The 20,601-nt window shown below is 37.9% G+C and overlaps 1 protein-coding gene across 2 annotated transcripts in view; it reads left to right on the top strand.

Annotated features, from left to right (window-relative positions):
* Positions 1-17,065, top strand: part of rbm44 (RNA binding motif protein 44) — a 100,780-nt gene extending 83,715 nt beyond the window's left edge. For both annotated transcript variants that reach the window (XM_073044648.1, XM_073044647.1), the window contains 3 exons: positions 7,234-7,379; positions 12,778-12,916; positions 16,828-17,065. In XM_073044648.1, the coding sequence (XP_072900749.1) occupies positions 7,234-7,379; positions 12,778-12,913 (282 nt within the window). In that variant the 3' untranslated portion in view covers positions 12,914-12,916; positions 16,828-17,065. The remainder of the gene's footprint in view (positions 1-7,233; positions 7,380-12,777; positions 12,917-16,827) is intronic.
* The last annotated feature ends 3,536 nt before the right edge of the window (positions 17,066-20,601 follow it).

Genomic DNA, 20,601 nt, shown 5'->3' with positions numbered 1-20,601 from the left:
CCTCCGCCTTTTTATGTTGGCTATCTCTCCTCTATCTTTCAGTCCAGATGAAGTCACTCAACCAGAAATGCCAACTGTCCATTTTCTTCCATAGATACTACCTGACCAGCAGAATTCCTCCAGCTTTATATGTGTGGCTCCACATTCCAGCAGTCTTTCGTGTTTCTGTTACGGATCTTGGCTCTCTTCTGTAATTATATCTGGAATGCTATTTAATATTTCTGCTGTTTTTAATTTCTGGAACAGCTCCTCATTTGGATTGCAGGTGTTTCACATCTATAAAAACTTGAGGTCCAGATTAAACAGAAGATGGTCTGAGTAACAAGGTTGTTTTCTAGCTTGAATGCATCAATATAATTGTTGTATTCTATATTATCCATATAAGACCATGCATGTCTCAATGGCTGATGTGGTTAAGTTTTATCTTATATACCTGATGCACTATGTTTTGTGCCCTGGAATTTATTCCCTTGGATTTCTTCCAGACATGTACTGGGTTCCTTTCAGACAGATAGGAGTTGATATATTTATATTTGGAATGTCATTGAGCAATCTGCTATCCCCTCTGCCATCTGATTTCTAAATGGGCACTGAACCCATGAACACTACACCACTATGTTGTTATCTCTATTTTTGCACTACTTATTTAATATAATGTAATCCACAGTTTTTTCTCTCCATTATTATATATTGCATTGTACTGCTGCCTCAAAAGACAACAAATTACATGACATATGCCGGCGATATTAAGGCTGATTCTGATATGTACTTTGATAATAAACTTACTTCAAACTTTGATCTGGAGAACCACTTAGTTCCACTTTATAAGCACAAGAGATTCTGCAGATGCTGGAAATCTTGAACAGCAGAAAAAAAATACTGTAGAACTCAGCAAGTCAGGTGGCCTCAATGGAGAAGAATAAACAGTCATGATTCAGACTAAGATCCTTCATCAGGATTTCATCAGGTGCTACTTTAGATTTCTCTTAGAAAATGGCATTTATTCAAAAGGGAGTGCAGAGTCATGGCAGAAACTACAGGCTAGTGAAGTCAATGACTTATGTGAGCAAGCTTTTAGAATGGAGTATATTGACAAAGGGAATGCAGAAGATCATCTACATGATTTTTAGATAGTACTTGAAGTCCCACACAAGACTGCTTAGCAAAATTGAATTTGATGATTAGTAGCAGAAAACTTTGTTATGACCCCAGCCCCCTCCTTTGTGAGATTCGCAAGAGCCCTAGTCAAGGGGGGGTCAAATGACCCAAGAGAGAGAGGGAGACGTGCTGAAGACCACGTTCCCCCGGGAAGCAGAATAAAGCGACTCTTTGACTATTGTCTCATGAAGACCACGTGTAAAGCCCTCGGGCAAAGTGGGCTGGTTGAGAGAGATTGACACCGGCGGTCCCGTGAGGAAGTATAAAGGAGGGTCTGGGGGGGAGGATCCCTTCAGACGCACCAGAAGATACGCGAGAATTCCTGCGACAGCGTTTTGAGAGCGACAGCCGGTGGTGGGGTTCGTGTGCGTCTTTTCCTTGCCTGGGATTGGCGACCTCACCACGGAAGAACGGCCTAGCTACAGGGGAAGCCACAGATGAGAGTCCATTCCCCAACGAGAACTTTGAAGGCCGAAGTGGAGAAGGGTTCCATGTGAACAGCAGTTTAACATGGGTCAGTGGGTCCTAAGAGATGGGCGAATGCCGTTCTGAAGGGACGGGCAATGGCCTCCGTTGCCCTGGGCCGATCAAAAGGGAATCGGGTTCAGATCCCTGAATCCGGAGTGACGGAGACGGGCGCCTCGCGGCGTCCAGTGCGGTAACGCAAACGATCCCGGAGAAACCGGCGGGAGCCCCGGGAAGAGTTCTCTTTTCTTTGTGAAGGAAAGAACACAGAGAAGTGGTAAATAGTTACTTCTCATAAAGTATAGTGGACAGAGGTGTTCTTCACTGTCATGTATTTTAATTGCTTGGACATGAGCGTACAGGTAAAGGTCCAAAGTTACAGATTGAAGGTGTGTTAACAAGGATAGCAGTAGCTCAAGAAGCAGTGGCTCAAAAAGGTGGCATCCATCATTAAGTACCTTAATCCAGGACATGCATGTTCTGTTCATTTGGACCATGTAAGTATTTAGTACAAATGCATACTCTCCCTGTTATGTACATGCACGCATGTGGAGAGAGAGAAATTGTGGGATGTAAAGGTGGTGGCCCTCAGATATTGAAGGAAGATGTTGAAAGTGAAGTTGTTTAAACAAAAGAAAAATAAGAGGCCTTGTTCGAGTGTTAACAATGCACTCTTCACATTACTAACATCAGGGAGGAAGTACAGCAGCCTTAAGACCCACAAACAACATTTTAGGAACAGCTTCTTTCCTCTTTGTCATTAGATTTCCAAATGGTCTATGAACTCATCAACACTACTTTGTTATTCCTCTTTTGTGCTATTCATTTAATTATTTTGTGTATTTTAGTAATCTTTATATCTTACACTGTATTGTGGCCACAAAACAAATTGCATGATTTATATCAGTGATGATAAACATTATATTGAATTGACAGGCAAGTTTCATGTGGAATTTAATACAGTAAAGAGTAAAGCAATACAATCATAAGGTTTTCATGGCTGGGGGCAGGTAGAGGAGATAAGCTACCACTACATATTAAACGCTCTCAACGGCCTCCACCTCAAATGGCCTCTGACAACTAAGTCCAGCTCATGGCCTTCACATCTAGCTTAGCTACTAAGTCCAGTAGAACCGCTTCTACTGATACAAGAAGGGGCAAAGGTGGGTTACTGGTGCCTTAAAACCAGTCGCTTCAGACAGATGGGGCTCGTCAGCCATGATTGGCAGTTCACCTAGGAGAAGGAAAACTCTGATCCCAAACTTCCACAATCTTGCAGCTATATCCACTCATGGTGAAGGCTTCAGGCGTAATCCCAAGGAAAAATCTGGAGCTGGAGACCCTAATGCAGTCCTACGTTGAGTTCAACATTGATGGGCAATTCCTGCAGTGCCACTGATGCCAAACGGTATCAGTCTCTGCAACTCCTTTAGAATCATCAGCTGCGTGGAGAAGGAGAGCCTGCTGCATGGGCAATAGCTTGCTTTCCATATCCTGGCTTGCTTATCACGTAAACAGCTAGGATGCAATATCCATGGTCAACCTCAACCAGTGGAGAGCCTCGATACACTTCAGCAGAGACAATATGGAATAAATGCAGATTGCAAAAGTATATGAAGACTTGAGATTCATAAAGAAACAAAGTATGAAATATGACAAGTTTCATTGACATTGTAAAAAACAATGGCTGGATTATACATAGAAAACTCTACTCACCACACTTTGGAAAGATCTGAAGGTAACAGACAGATAAAGATTTACTGTGAAGATTCCAGGAGTGAGCAATCAGAACTGGAAAGCTGAAAATGTTCTTGTAGAAAAGGGTGAAAAGAGATTTGAGTGTGGTGGACAAGATCATAACTGGTTTAGAACGTGATAGATAACAGGAAGCTGTTCTCAATTGCAAAATGTTCAAGGACCAAGGAATACAAATTTATAATTTTGAGCAAAAGACATAAAGTGAAACAATATAAGTAAAATATTTTAAAATGCTAAAAGTGATCATGCTCTGGAACACAGCAGATGAGTGTTGCAGAAAAATAATTCATTTGTGCCTTAAAACTACAATAACCCAGCATTCATGGGACTTTGGTAGAGCTGAACTAGATTTTACTGCTAATATACCCTAGCACACTTCTGTTTCATATTTTAAACATGTCATAAGTGGTATAATTTTCCAATGAACCAACAATTTTAAAAGAAGCAGAAAAGTATATGAGCACTCTGGGGCCACAAACCTACCCATGTCCCTCACTACATTGTTCTGTACCCCAGCTTTGGCAGCACTCCACACTCACAGCTCCAGCTACACACCCTTCTTGCCCTCAGGACCTCTGGTGCGAGTGCATGTGCACACACACTTGTGTGGTTTCAGTTCATAGTTGAGAGGAATGAAGTTATTCATGCAGATTTGGGAGCCCGATGATTGTAGGGTAATAACTGTTACTGAACCTGGTGGTATGCAACCTAAGGTTCCTGTATCTCCTGCCCAGAGGTAGTAGCGAGAAGAGAGAATGGTCTGGATTATAGGGCTCTTTGATGAGGGATGTTACTTCCTTGTGGCAGCACTAATCGTAAATGTGCTCATTGGTAGGGAGGATTTTGCCTGTGATGGACTGGGCTGTATCCACCACTTTCTATAGACTTTTCTGTTCCTGGCCATTGGTATCTCATTACCACGCTGTGATGTAACCAGTCAGAATATTCTCCACTGTGCAGCCTTAGAAGATTGTCAGAATTTTAAATGACATGCCGAAATATGCAAACTTCTAAGAAAGTAGAGTTGCTGTTGTACCTGTAATCGATAATCAGCTCTTTGGCTTTGCTAACATTGAGTGAGAGGCTCTTGTGACACCATTCAACCAGATCTTCAATTTTCTCCTATATGCCAATATGCCAATTCGACCAACAACAGTGTATTTCCTCTGGATTTTTATTTTTGTTGGTCTGTTCTTTGGAGCCATTGTTTTGTCTCTCCTGTGAGAACAGAGTTGTTTAATTCTTCACCCATTTCTTTATTCCTAAAAATAAATTCTCCCTTCTCTGCCTATAAGAAGCCCACACTTGCCCTGGCTTGGTATTTCCCTTTTACATACCCAAGAAGCTCTTTCCATCTGTTTTCTTTGTTTCTTGCCAGTTTACTTCCTCATTCTTGCTTTTTTTTTAATCAGTTTCCTTTTCCATTGCAAAATTCTTTGGTGCTTCCAATCCATTGACCTAACAGATTTTTTTCCTCTAATGCTGTCTTTAATTTCTATCAACTGTAGATGGGCTACTTTTCTTAATGGGTTCTTGTTGCTTTAAAGGAATATATTTCTGTAAATTAACTGCTAGGCAATGCCTTTCCTTTATGTATTCCAGTGAAACACAATCAAGTCTCCCCTCATATCTTCATAGTTTTGTTTGTTTAAATTTAGGAGCCTAGGTTTTTGAATTGTTTTTCAAACTCGCCATGAAATTCTTCTGTTTGTGGTTTCTTTTTCCTAAAATTCCTCCTTACAACAAAACTGGGAATTAACTCTTTTATCATTGCATAAAGTGAAATCTAAAACAGTCATTACCCCTGTTGAATCTTCAACAAAGTGATCTCGAATTTCATATCTATTCATGCATTTAAAAAACACTTTTTAGTTCTTTTGCTGACCACATTCCTTTTATAACTGGTTAATTATTCTCACATGTACCAAGATACACTGAAAAGTTTTATTTAGCAACCCATTCAGATAGATAATTTCAAACGTAAGTACATCAAGGTATTACAAAGGAAAAAGGAAGTCATAGAGAAAGTGCAGTGCAGGTAATTAATAAGGTGCAAGAGCCACGATGAGGTAGACTGAATTTGTCTTTATTACACACAATCTGTTTAAGAGTAATTGAGATGTAAATGAGTAGAACTATTACCATACACTAATGAATAGACATGCTGAGAGCAGCTTGCAGAGACACCACACTCCATTGCTATCTTGCTCTTTATCCCCTAAGTCTTGATCTCTCTGAAGTGGTAATAGTTTTCCTCTTGTATTCAATCGATACCTTATATGGGTTTTTTAATGTCTCTGTCAAATCCTTCATATTCTCTATTCCAAGGAGACCAACCTCATTTCTTAAATATTGCCACACAACTAAAGGCCCTCATCCTCTAATAATTTTACTGAATTTCTAATTACAGTATCTAAACCCTATAAAGCCTATCTGTGAGATGTATAGAAAAAGACACAATACTCTAAATGTATCCAAAGCAGTATTTTTTAGAAATTAATTGTAATTTGCACATGCTCTTCTATGTCTATTAACAGGTACATCTGGTATTAATTAGCGTCAGTCAAACGTTTGACTTAATATATAGTATATATTTTACCTTGCTATGCATATAAAACTCTTAAGAAATGTATGTATTTCAATAATTAAACCACTGTGTTGTTTAATAATAATTGTAGCTTTCATCGGGCAGGGCCTTTCACATGCTACATTATTCTCACTTTATCCTTTAAAATTGTTCCAATCGTTGACCGACTGTAGCCTAAGCCTTTTCCAGTGACCAATGGCGTTTCACCTCTTTCCAATCCCTTTATTATTTCTGCTTTATTTTCAAACATGATTGTTTTCCCTCAATGGAAAAGAAACACTACGGATTCAGCAGCAGCCGTGGGCGGCAGGTCCCGAGCTCCCCTGTGTCCTAAAGTCCATCTGTAATGAGACAAATGGGGATGGTGCTGACTGGAAAAGGGGGGAGGGAGTCAGGGTGAATTTTGCTAAGAAAAATTTTAGCCAAATACAAAGTTACACACTCAACACAGTATTAACGGTGGCGTGATCCGACTTAAAATGGCGGACACCAACTGATTTTTAATATAATACGCTTTATGGCAGGCCATTCAAAAGTACGAGTTGTTCGTAAGTCAGACGTTTGTAACTCGGGGATTCCCTGTTAATCAGAATCGAAATCAGAATCAGATTTATTACCACCAATATGCATCATGAAATTGGTTAGCAGCAGTAGTTCAATGTAATACATGATAATATAGAAAGGATAAATAAAAAAACTACAGTAAGTATACATATGTATATGTATATTGAATAACTTTTAAATAGTGCAAAATCAGAAATAATATATATTAGAAAAGTGAGGTAGTGTTCATGGTTCAATGTCCATTTAGGAATCATATGGCAGAGGGGAAGAAGCTGTTCCTGAATTGCTGAGTGTGTGCCTTCAGGGTTCTCTACCTTCTTCCTGGGGGTAACAATGAGAAGAGAGCATGCCCTGGGTGATGAGGGTCCTTAATAATGAATGTTACCTTCTTGAGACACCACTCCTTGAAGATGTTTTGGGTACTATGGAGGCTAGCACCCAAGATAGAGCTGACTAATTGTACGACTTTATGTAGCTTCTTTTGGTCCTGTGCAATAGCTCCTCCATGCCGGACAGTGATGCAGTGATGCTCTCTATGGTACATCTATAGAAGTTGTCTGAATTGTTACTGCTGTCTAATATTCCAACAATAATTGCAATTAAAACAATTATTATAAGCAATTTAGTATAATCTAAGGTTACAAACAACTAGGAACTTCAGCAAAATAAAGACTTATTCTAATTGGCATTCATGTTATTAGATGAGCAGACGGACATATAAACAGATGCAGTTTCTACAAGACACCCCTACAGCAACAGGAACATTCATTCCCTCAAATTCTGCTAATTTGAGTAGTTTCAACAAACTAATGAAGATTCTCTTGGTATCGCACCCTGAAGCAAACAGGTCAGGAACTAATTTTTTAATAATTAGAGTAAATATCTGCTCTAGAATGTACTGTTCTCAACACCTTTTTGTCTTAAGACTTTTTATCTAAACTTGCTCTCAGTTATATCTCTACTGTAAATTCATTGTTTCTAAAATATATTTAATATTTAAAATGTTATTAAAACATTTAATTTGCATTCCTATACATTACATTTACTTTAGCTCTTTGAATTTTATTTGAATGCATCCTGCTTTGTATTTTGTATTCCCAGTGCAGACAAAATAGATCCTCAATACACATACCAATTTTTTTGTTTAAAAATGTAATGAATATCCCTTCGAATTTTTCCTCCATTCTTGGAATTACTTTCTTTTTCAATATTTTATTGATTATTTACATAGATGAATACAAATACATTATGATATTTTGAAAACAGAAACAAAGTTGAAATGCCTCGTATCTGTATATGGTAAATTAAATGTAATATTGAAAAGGTGTATTTGATTCTAATCTAAAACAAAATCAAAACCCCATAACAAAAAAAGAGGGAAAAAAACAGCTGTTTGGTTAAAAGAAAAGAAAAAAATCATGAACATAGTCGTTAATTCAAACATATAATAGCCATCATCATTGCTGAACAAGTCAAAGATTGTGAAAGTAGTTCCAAAAGGTTCCCCATAATGTGAAAAAATCTTGTCTAGGTACAGAAGTAGAACACCTTATCTTCTCTAAATTTAAACATGACATAAAATCAATCAACCAATGGGCATGAGTACGCAGAGCGGCATCTTTCCACTTAAGCAACAAAACTCTTCTAGCTAAAAGAGAAATAAAACCCAAAATATGCAAATCATTTGGCTTAAGAGTAAAATTATTTCCTCCAACAATGCCAAACAAGGCAGTCAGAGGGTTGGGTTTAAAGATTACTTTAAAAAGCTCCAAGAAAGTTTGAAATACTTCTTTCCAAAATTTATCAAGCCGCAGGCAGGACTAAAACATATGAATTAGAGGGGCCTCTTCGACATTACACCTATTACAGCATGGAGAAAAATCTGAGTAAAAACTAGAGAGTTTTAGTTTTCTGAAGATAAACTTTGTTTAATTGGGGGGGTTTTATTCTTCCATAAATAAGATATAATCGAATTTAAAGAGTCAAAAAAGGATTTAGGAATAAAAACAGGTAGGGCTTGAAATAAATATAAACATTCAGGCAAAATATTCATTTTAATAGAATTGATAGTACAATCAGCAGTAAAGAAAGGGGAGACCAGTTTAATAGTACCTTCTTAACATACTCCAAAAGAGTGATAAAGTTTTCTTTAAAAAGATTTTTAATTCCTAGTAATTGTTATACCCAAATAAGTAAATTGATTTCTTACTATTTTAAAAGGTAAGGTCAGAGATGAGTGATACCAAATTATTCAAAGGAAAAAGTTCACTCTTATGAAGATTAGGTTTATATCCTGAGAACTGACTAAATTCAGGAAGTAAAGAAAATACTGAGGGTAGAGCGGACTCCACATTAGAGATGTAGAGCAAAAGGTCATCAGCATAAGGCGACAACTTATGAGTGATACCCCTCCTTAAAATACCCGAGATGTCAACGGATTCACGAAACGCAATGGCTAAAGGCTCTAAAGCCAAATCAAAAAGCAAGGGACTCAAAAAGGACATCCTTGTCTGGTTCCACGTTGGTGACTAAATGACTTAGAACTCTGAGAGTTAGTAAGAACCTGTGCAGTGGGAGATAAATAAAGTAATTTCATCCATTGAATAAAATTGGACCAGATGTTAAATTTTTCTAATATTTTAAATAAATCATTCTGTTCAACCTGGTCAAAGCCTTTCTCAGCATCTAAAGAAATCACGCATTCTGAAGTTTCTTTAGAAAAAGAATAAATAACATTCAGTAAACGATGAATGTTAAAATGAGAACGATTTTTGATGAATCCGGTCTTGTCATCAGAGATAATAGAAGGCAGAATGTTTTCCATCCTATGGGCCAAAAGTTTAGCTAAAATTTTAGCATCAACATTAAGTGAAGAAATAGGTCTGTAGGAAGAGCAATCAGTTGGATCTTTATTCTTTTTGAGAATAAGTGAAATAGAGGCGTCATAAAAGGATTGTGGCAACCTGCCTAATTTAAAAGAGTCAGGAAGGACAGAAAATAAGTGGGGAATAAGCAAAGGAGCAAAAGCCTTATAGAACTCTCCAGAAAATCCATCAGGGCTGGGAGCCTTCCCCCAACTCAGAGAATGGACAACCCGGGCAATTTCCTCAGAAGGAAAAGGTTGGTCTAACCATTTTCGATTAACCTCAGAAAGTGAGAGAATATTTAAACAATCTAGAAAATTATTCATAGCAAAATTGGCTTTTGGGGAATCAGAGCTATACAGTTTAGAGTAAAATTCTCTAAAAGTATCGTTTATTTCTAATTGATCAGAAGTTATATCACCATTCACTTTGGAGATTTCCTCAATTTGACATTTAACTATTGAGCCAAAAGTTTGCCCATTTTATTACCATAAATGTAAAATTGATTTTTATCTTTTAAAAGTTTCAACAGGGTACGTTAAGAACAAATCATATTTAGTTTTAACTATAACACGCCTTTTATATAAGACGGAATCCGGATCGGAAGCATATTTTTGATCTAGATGTTTCAGCTGATTGGCTAAATCAATTCTCTCCTTATTAGCATTTGTCTTAATACTTACTGTATAGGAAATAATTTGACCTCTAATATAAGCCTTGAAAGCATCCCAAATAGTAAGGTTAGTGTGCCATCTAGCATATTCTCTTCAAAGAAAAACGTAATGTGACTCTCTAAAAATTTTTATAAAACCTTATCCGATAGTAAAATTGGATTAAAATGATAAAATCTGTTTGAACGAGAAACATCCGGAAGAGTTAAAGATAAAAAGACGGGGGCATGATCTGAAACAGCAATTTCTTTATATTCACGGGATCGAATATAGTATCAAATGAGTATCGACAAAAAAATTAATCAATCCTGGAATAGGTATGATGAAAATGAGAAAAAAAGGAATATTCTCTACTTGTTGGGTATAAAAAAAAATGCCAAATATCAATAATGTCACATTTCATTAGAAAAGGTTGGATATAGCAGGCAGATCTACTAATATTCTATCGTTTCTAAGATGAACAGTCTAAAACAGGGTCAAGACAGCAATTAAAGTCACCTCCCAAGACTAAAGAATACATATTTAAGTCTGGTAAAAAAAAAGAAGAAAAAAGTTCAAAAAAGCTGGGATCATCTATATTTGGAGCATAAAGATTAGCAAAAACCATTAGTTTGTTATCTAATTTCCCTGAGACTATAACAAACCGCCCATTGGGGTCAGACATTGTATCATGTTGAACAAAGGCAACTGAATTGTCAATCAAAATTGAAGTACCTCTGGCCTTGGCTTGAAAGGAAGAATGAAAAGCTAGACCATTCCAACGCTTGAACAAATGCCCACAGTCAGATCTGTGAAAATGTGTTTCTTGTAAAAAAAATAATTGAGGCCTTAAATTTCTTAATATAGGTAAAAATCTTATTGCCTTTCACATCTAAATTATTATAAATTAATATTGTGTACCATTTAAATATGTTTAAAACAGAGGTTAAACATATAAACCACTGGAATATACAAAAAATCCTAACCTTAAGTTTCAAAATACTTAACCAAGCAATGGATGAAGCGGGGATAACCAAACAGCTGATAACAAGAAAGAGAACAATCCACTCACATCCTCCCCCCTCCCAAAGAAGAAAAATCGCCCAAGAAAGGGCAAAGGCTTAATCTATTGATAAATCCCACCCACAATATCCTACAGGCAGAGCTCCAAGAGAAGAAAAGATTAGTACAGAATTAATTCCAACCTAAACTACATAACCTTAAAAAGAACTAAAAAAAATTCAAAACATAGTGTTTGCGAAGAATAATTTCCAAGAAAACTTACTGAAGTTAAGTCTATTAATTTTCTAAACAGAAAAAATAAAAATACAGGAAGAAAAATAAGGATTATTTATGAAAATATTTCAAAAGAAAAAAAAATTGTTCAAAGACATAGTAATAAACAAATAGACTGCAAAATTGCAACAAATTGATCAGCCAAACTGAGGGACCAAGGTTATATGAAGCAGAAATAAACAGTTAAACTTCTGGAGTTGATAGACTAAATAATATTCAAAAGAGCTAAAAAAGAGTTCAAAACATCATGTTGAAAAAAAATTAACTCGGCAAAGAAAATACGATAACAGTAACTAATTATGAGAGTATACGAGAATAGAAGAGAGAATTGTTCAAAAGAAAAACATACAAAACCATTAGACTACAAAATTCCAAGGAAGCGTAGCTTATATGGTACAGTATTAAACAATTAATCTTCTGGACTTGATTCGGCCTGAAGAAAATCGTGCACTTCCTCAATCGAAAGAAACCACTTAGGAGATCCATTTTCCAAAATAATCCTGAGGGGCGCAGGGTAATTTAGTGCAGGTTTATAGCCTTTGTTATTAAATTCCACCATGACCTTTTTATACTTAAAACATTCATTTAATACCTCGGGAATAATCTTTGACCAACCTTATCTTATAATCTTCAAAATTAATCATACCTAACCGACGAGATTGGCGAATTATAGTAACCTTTGTTTGGAAGTCATGAAACACAATTTTCACAGGTCGAGGTTTTTGTTGAGAAGAGGATCTAAATACTGGGGCTCGATGAGCCCGATCTATTCTTGGTGGAGTATCCAAAACATCAGAAAACAAACAAGCGAACAGCTTTTCAAAGAATTCTAAAGGTCGATTCAACCAACTCAGGAAGACCCAAAATTCATATATTGTTCCTTCTTGATCTATTCTCCAAGGCGACAGTCTTTTCTCGTAAAGATTCAACAATTTTCGATTGTTTAATCTCCCAACTTTTCCAACACAACCGTCTTACTATCCAGTCTCTTGAAATTACTGACTTCTAGACATTACAACAATGTGCCCGTTCTTCTGTATTTTTCACACGTGAAGCTAGAAGTATTCGTTGACAGGCTATTTAAAAATGAAGTGGTAGATGTAGCCAAGCTTAGGTCTGCTAGGTTTTCATTCTAACTTTGAACAAGGAATGGCAAAATACAAGAATCTTTGTGTATTCCCTCTTTTACCTTGAGAACACAGCCCAATTGTAGCTTACTGTCTTACTGTCACAATTGGGTCAGCTAACTCATCTTAAATTGACCTGATTCAATTATGGATAGTTACATATTGGGTTTGTAACACTTAAGGGCGATTAGGTTTGGCTTGCTTTACAGGAGATTACATGATACACATGCATGCAATATGTAGCTTAACTTTTTATATTTCTATGTTATTGCAGTGGTAAAGTAATTTGTAATTTGATTTGTGTTTAGGAATGATATCATTGAAGCATTAAAAGAAGTAAAGGCAAATAACAAGGGTTTTCTGAGTGGCTTGGCTCTAACCACGATTGTCAAATTGTCATCTGCTATCTTAAAACGACGGCTATCTTCAAATACCAAAAAATAGAGGGTATGTGTTAAGAGTGTTCAGAATTTCATCTTACATTTTCTTGGAGCAGAATTAGTCCATTTGGCCATTAAAGTGTGCTCCACCATTTCATCATGGCTGATCCACTTTCCCTCTCAGCCCAGTCTCCTGCCTTCTCCCCATATCCCTTCATGCTCTGAATAATCAAAAGCCTTAAATATACCCAATGACTTGGCCTCCACAGCCACCTGTGGCAATGAATTCCACAGATTCACCACTTTCTGGCTAAAGAAATTCCTCCTCATCTCCATTCTAAACAGGCATCCCACTGTTCTGAAGTTGTGTCCTCTAGTCTTAGACTCCCACACCATAGGAAACATCCTCTCCATATTTGCTCTATTGATGCCTTTTAACGTTTGATATGTTTCAATGAGATCACCTGTAATTCTAGCGAGAACAGGCCGAGAACCATCAAAAGCTCTTCATATGACAAGCCTTTCAATCCTGGAATCATATTTGTGAGCTTATTTTGAACACTCTTTATTGTCAGCACATCCTTTATTAGATAAGGGGCCCAAAACTGCTCATGGTACTCTGTGAAATTTTACCAGTGCTTCATAAACCCTCAACATTACAACCTTACTTTTATATTCTAGTCATCTTGAAATGACTGCTAACATTGCATTTGCCTTCCTCGGCACCAACTCACCCTGCAAATAAACCTTTAGGAAATCCTGCACAAGGATTCCCAAGTCCCTTAACACCTCAGTTTTTTTGTATTTTCTCTCCATTTAGAAAATAGTCTACCCTTTTATTTCTTCTACCAAGGTGCATGACCATACACTTCTCAACACTGTATTCCATCTGCCATCTCTTTGCCCATTCTCCAAATCTAAGTGTTTCTGTAGCCTCTCTACTTCCTCAAAGCTACCTGCCCCTCCACCTAAGTTTGTATTGTCCACAAACTTTCAACAAAGCCATCAATTCCATCATCCAAGTCATTGACATATAACATAAAAAGAAATGGTCCCAACTCAGACCCCTGTAGAACACCACTAGTCACTGCAGCCAACCAGAAAGAGCTCTCTTTATTCCCATTATTTGCCTCCTGCTAACCAGCCATTGCTTTATCCATGCTGGTATCTTTCCTTTAATACCATGGGCTCTTAAGGTACCTCGTGTGGTACCTTGCCAAAGGCCTTCTGAAAATCCAAGTACATAACGTCTACTGATTCTCCTTTGTTGATCATGCTTGTTACTTTTTCAAAGAATTTCAACAGATTTGTCAGGCAAGATTTTCCCTTAAGGACCACAGCCTATTTGATGTTGAATTGAAACAGTTTATGAAAACTATTGAGCCTTTTGAAATCTTAGGTGTAGGGTGTGAAGTGTTATTGACAGAAGTATTAATGATAGATAAATGTACATTAAGAAGAAATTTGGTTGCATTGTAATATGGGCCGCTGAATTACCATGAACCTATTTTGTACTACTGATGTCAATCAATTTCACTTCCATTATGTATTAGGCAGATAATTAAACAATTTACTGCTTAATAAACACAAGATATTATGCAGATGTCGTAAATCCAGAGTAACTCACACAAAATGCTGGAGGAGCTTAGTAGGGCAGGCAACATCTGTGAAGAGAAATAAACAGCCAGTGTTTCGAGCCTACCTCTTCATCAGGGCTGGAAAGGAAGAGGGAAGAAGCCAGAATAAGAGGGGGGGAGGGAAGAAGTATAAGCTAGCAGGTGATAGGAGAAACCAAGAAACCAGGTGAGGGGGTAGGTCTGTGCGTGGGAGCAGAGTGTGAAGTGAGAAGCTGAGAGATGATATGTGAAAGAGGTAAAGGGCTGAAAAAGAAGCAATCTGATAAGAGGAGAGTGAACTGGGAGAAAGGGAAGGAGGAGGGCACCAGAGGGAGTTAATGGGCAGGTAGAAGGGGAGCCAGAAGTTAGAGAAATTTATCTTCATGTTATCAAGTTGTTTAATGACCTAGTGTAGTCAAGTACTTAAAAGGGCAACTGTGCTCATCAAACCATGATCCCATACAAGAGTACTTACTGATTTGTTATAGTGTACTAGTTTATGCAAATACTTTAAAACCAGGTCTGCGAGAATTATTATCCTGAAAGTTCAAGTCACTGCAAGATCTTGGCATTTAACTTGTAATTTAGTCACATTTTACATTCCACCTCTTCCCTCAGTTTACTGGAAAAATACCAGAGGGTCAACAATAATGTAGTAGGGCAGAAAGATGTAGAGGGAATAATAATGGATTAAATAGACAAAATAATAATAGATCATATTGTGAACAACTGTGAGTCCTTGATCCTAGGAAAATAAAATCATTATTTTCTGAATGATTAGAAGCTAAGAACTAGATAAACATAGAAACATAGAAAATAGGTGCAGAAGTAGGCCATTCGGCCCTTCGAGCCTGCACCGCCATTCAGTATGATCATGGCTGATCATCCAACTCAGAACCCTATACCTGCTTTCTCTCCACACCCACTGATCCCTTTAGCCACAAGGGCCATATCTAACTTCTTCTTAAATATAGCCAATGAACCGGCCTCAGCTGTTTCCTGTGCCAGAGAATTCCACAGATTCACCACTCTCTGTGTGAAGAAGTTTTTCCTCATCTCGGTCCTAAAAGGCTTCCCCTTTATCCTTAAACTGTGACCCCTCATTCTGGACTTCCCCAACATCGGAAACAATCTTCCTGCATCTTGCCTGTCCAATCCCTTTAGAATTTTATACGTTTCAACAAGATCCCCCCTCAATCTTCTAAATTCCAGTGGGTATAAGCCTAGTCAATCCAGTCTTTGTTCATATGAAAGTCCTGCCATCCCAGGAATCAATCTGGTGAACCTTCTCTGTACTCCCTCTATGGCAAGAATGTCTTTCCTCAGATTAGGGGACCAAAACTGCACACAATATTCTAGGTGCGGTCTCACCAAGGCCTTGTACAACTGCAGTAGAACCTCCCTGCTCCTGTACTCAAATCCTTTTGCTATGACTGCCAACATACCATTTGCCTTTTTCACCGCCTGCTGTACCTGCATGCCCACCTTCAATGACTGGTGTAAAATGACACCCAGGTCTCGTTGCACCTCCCCTTTTCCTAATCGGCCACCGTTCAGATAATAATCTTTTTTCCTGTTCTTGCAAACAAAGTGGATAACCTCACATTTATCCACATTAAATTGCATCTGCCATGAATTTGCCCACTCACCTAACCTATCCTTGCATCCCCTTAGCATCCTCCTCACAGCTAACACCGCTGCCCAGCTTCGTATCATCTGCAAACTTGGAGATGCTGCATTTAATTCCCTCGTCTAAATCATTAATATATATCGTAAACAACTGGGGTCCCAGCAGTGAGCCTTGCAGTACCCCACTAGTCACTGCCTGCCATTCTGAAAAGGTCCCATTTACTCCCACTCTTTGCTTCCTGTCTGCCAACCAATTCTCTATCCACATCAATACCATACCCCCAATACTGTGTGCTTTAAGTTTGCACACTAAACTATATTTATAGATTCTAGTAAAATGGGGTAGTACAAAAATGTGAATAGAATTTTGTCCTCTTAAGAGCAAAAGCAGAATAAGGTCATATTACAATAGGCACAGATAGAGTCAGTATGAACATTCAAGCCCTTTCCAGTAGGTAAGATGAATGCTTAATTTGACTAAATTATGAACGCTGAGGGTAATTATGGCATTTCTATCACTGCTTAAGCTCAGGTCGGTGAATTTAAAATTAACCAGTGATTACGCTGAATAAGTACTCTCAACGCATCATTATATATTCTAGCTTCCACAACTCGCTAGGTCATTAGGGGAGGGTATACTGTATGGTTATTTTCTTGATATTTGAGAATTTGAAATGTGTTGCACTATAAACATATTAGTTGTGCTTTGATGCTTCTTGTAATTTCTTTTCAGTGTTCATGAAGAAAGAGAAACACCACTACTAAGTCCTGACTTCTGTTAAGCTTGAGATGTTTGTAACCTTGCCTTTCATTTTTCATCAGTTTCATTTTACCTTTGAAGAAATAATCCAGACTTGGAGGATTCTACGTTTGTGGCACAATGCTTTTTAATGCTGTTCTGCTAATTGTGTTGATTATTGGACTTGTTATTCTTTTTGAGCTCCTCCTGTTTTGTGAGCAAGTTGAATAAATTGATGAGAAATAAATGGTACGTCCACTGAAGTGCATTTGCTCAGAATCACTTTGAATCAGGGCTTTGCATAATATTTAGTTTCAACTTACATTCTACATTAAGAAAAAAAAAACCTAAGATTGAACCTGTTTTTATAAGTCAGACCTGCTATTCCTAGTCACTACCCTCCTGTTGGAAGTACATGCTTCTTTAGGTAAGGAGAACAAAATTACACACAGTACTCCAGGTGTGGTCTCACCAAGGCCCTTTTTACAAAGCAAAGATAATAAAGGATGACCAAGAGGACAGAGTATAATCAATATATATGGAAATAATAACTAACAAGCAAAAGAAAAGGTGGTGAAGGATGAGTCAGTGTCATACAACACTGCAGCACAGAAACAGGCCCTTCGGGCCATCTTGTCTGTGCCCAACCATTAATTTACTCCATCCCATCGACCTGCACCTGGACCATAGCCCTCTATATCACGCCCATCCATGTACAGTGGCATGCAAAAGTTTGGGCACCCCAGTCAAAATTTCTGTTACTGTGAATAGCTAAGCGAGTAAAAGATGACTTGATTTCCAAAAGGCATAATGTTGAAGATGACACACCTCTTTAATATTTTAAGCAAGATTACTTTTTTTAATTTCCATCTTTTACAGTTTCAAAATAACAGAAAAGGAAAAGGGCCCAAAGCAAAAGTTTGGGCACCCTGCATGGTCAGTACTTAGTAACACCCCCTTTGGCAAGTATCACAGCTTGTAAATGCTTTCTGTAGCCAGCTAAGAGTCTTCCAATTCTTGTTTGGGGGATTTTCGCCCATTCTTCCCTGCAAAAGTCTTCTAGTTCTGTGAGATTCTTGGGCCGTCTTGCATGCACTGCTCTTTTGAGGTCTATCCACATTTTTGATGGTTTAGGTTGGGGGACTGTGAGGGCCAAGGCAAAACCTTCAGCTTGCGCTTCTTGAGGTAGTCCATTGTGGATTTTGAGGTGTGTTTAGGATCATTATCCTGTTGTAGAAGCTATCCTCTTTTCATCTTCAGCTTTTTTACAGATGGTGTGATGTTTGCTTCCAGAATTTGCTGGCATTTAATTGAATTCATTCTTCCCTCTACCAGTGAAATATTCCCAGTGCCACTGGCTGCAACACAAGCCCAAAGCATGATCAATCCACCCCTGTGCTTAACAGGTGGAGAGGTGTTCTTTTCATGAAATTCTGCACCCTTTTTTCTCCAAACAAACCTTTGCCCATTGCGGCCAAAAAGTTCTATTTTAACTTCATCAGTCCACAGAACTTGTTTCCAAAATGCATCAGGCTTGTTTAGATGTTCCTTTGCAAACTTCTGACATTGAATTTTGTGGTGAGGATGCAGGAAAGGTTTTCTTCTGATGACTCTTCCATGAAGGTCACATTTGTGCAGCTGTCACCTCAACTTGACTTCCACTGTTCTTGTTATCTGCCATTTCTTAATTACATTACAAACTGAGGAAACAGCTACCTGAAAACACTTTATCTTCTTATAGCCTTCTCCTGCTTTGTGGGAATCATTTATTTTAATTTTTAGAGTGCTAGGCAGCTGCTTAGAGGAGCCGATGGCTGCTGATTGGTGGGACAAGGTTTGAGGAGTCGGTATTTCTAAAGGTTTGAAATTTGCATCACCTGGCCTTTCCTAACAATGACTGTGAACAAGCCATAGCCCTAACAAGCTAATTAAGGTCTGAGACCTTGGTAAAAGTTATCTGAGAGCTCAAATCTCTTGGGGTGCCCAAACTTTTGCATGGCGTTCCTTTCTTTTTTCTCACTCTAAAATTGTACAAAGCAAAAATATTACACTGATCTTGATTAAAATGTTGAAAAGAATGTTTCATCTTTAACTTTATGACTTTAGGAGATCAGTTCAGCTTCTGGTCACTTAACTATTCACAGTAACAGAAATTTTGACCCAAACTTTTGCATGCCACTCTGTCACAAATAACTGTGGGTCAACTGTCTAAGAGGAATAACCAGATGGCTTGAGTTGCAAAAATAGATTGAGGTGCTTTTATTTACAAAAATAATGGAAAAACAAAAACCTGGACACCCACATCAAAACAAGAAAAAGAATGAAAAAAAATACAATATATATTGTTACGTATTCAGCAACAATAAATGTATGAGTGAGGCAGGGGTTTTTATAACAAATAGAACATTTATTAAACACTGAAAAACAAACCCCCAAAAGTAAACAAATCACTAACATAACCGGAAATCAGCTGCTGTGCGGCAGCTTAAACAGTTCTTAAAGCAATGAAGCTTAAGCAATTCTTAAAGCGATGTTGCAAAAACAGTTCTTCAAAGTAGTATTGCAAAAGTTCAAAATTCTTACAGTCCATTTAAGGGAGAGACTTTTTAAGATGATTTAAATTTTCTTTCACGTCGTCTCGTCGCGATTCCAAATCGAACTTTTCCCACGAAGAATTTGGGGTGATGAAATGTAACGGCTTAAAGGCACTGACCTTTCCTTTACAACACTGTACTCAATCCTTTCTGCTATTCACAGGGATTAACACGAGCACAGTCAACGAATTCCTTCCAAATGAGGATCAAACAAGGTCGAACCTGTTTCACCATCAAAATAGACTTTCCTCGATCTTTTAACTCCCGAACTCTGATCTTCACTCTCCACTGATTCTCAACTAGCAGTATTATAAAGAAACTGCTGGCAATGACCTTTTAAACTTTAGGCATTAAATAAAACTCCATCTTTCAACCACACTGCGTCATGATATTAAATCACGCAGTGGCATGAAGTCAACATGGCAAATCCAGCCACGAACTGCCCTTCCTCACAGGGAGGGGTCCTCCTTTTATACCCTGTAAAAAAAAACCTGTCACATGACCTCTACTGGTGGGGAAAATGACGTCATTCCACCATCACAAGACCATTACCTCAAGTCCAGTATAGCTTCAACACCTGTCACGTGACAAGTACACCACTATCACGTGTACGTAACAATATACAGATTGCAATTGTCACCTGCCTGGTTATCAGCCACCCTCAGACTAAACGGGAAAAAAAACCAAAACCTTTGTAACCCGAGGCTTATAACCGCTAAGCCCCTCCCCCTAGACCAACCAAAAGCTAATTAACTTAATTATCTTCCATTTCACACAATCTGAAACTCTGCTGCCAGTTCTCACAATAAACACATATACCTCATTATAGGAGTCACCATTTCCCTGTTAAATAACTTAAATAAACCCCAAAATTTTACCACAAGATGACCCTTGACCCAGTTAAAGATGGTATCCTCCACCATCAGCACACCTGTGCAGGTTGCTGCTGCCTCTATATTAGACACTCTATGCAGCAGCTCGGTTTCAGACCCAGTGACTGTGGAGGAGAGAAACGTCAGATTATCATGACACTTCGGCAAAACACTTATTGAAAAGATGAATATGAATAAATTGACCTGAGATAATTAAACTGTGACATAGTGTGTTTCTTTTTTTCATACCTATTACTGCTGGGGGTAAGTGTAAAATTGTGACTTGATTTATTGTGATGCGT

The sequence above is a fragment of the Hemitrygon akajei genome, chromosome 5 (genome assembly GCF_048418815.1).
Source record: "Hemitrygon akajei chromosome 5, sHemAka1.3, whole genome shotgun sequence".
In the NCBI taxonomy this organism is placed as follows: domain Eukaryota; kingdom Metazoa; phylum Chordata; class Chondrichthyes; order Myliobatiformes; family Dasyatidae; genus Hemitrygon; species Hemitrygon akajei.
This window is presented reverse-complemented; position numbering and strand designations above follow the sequence as displayed.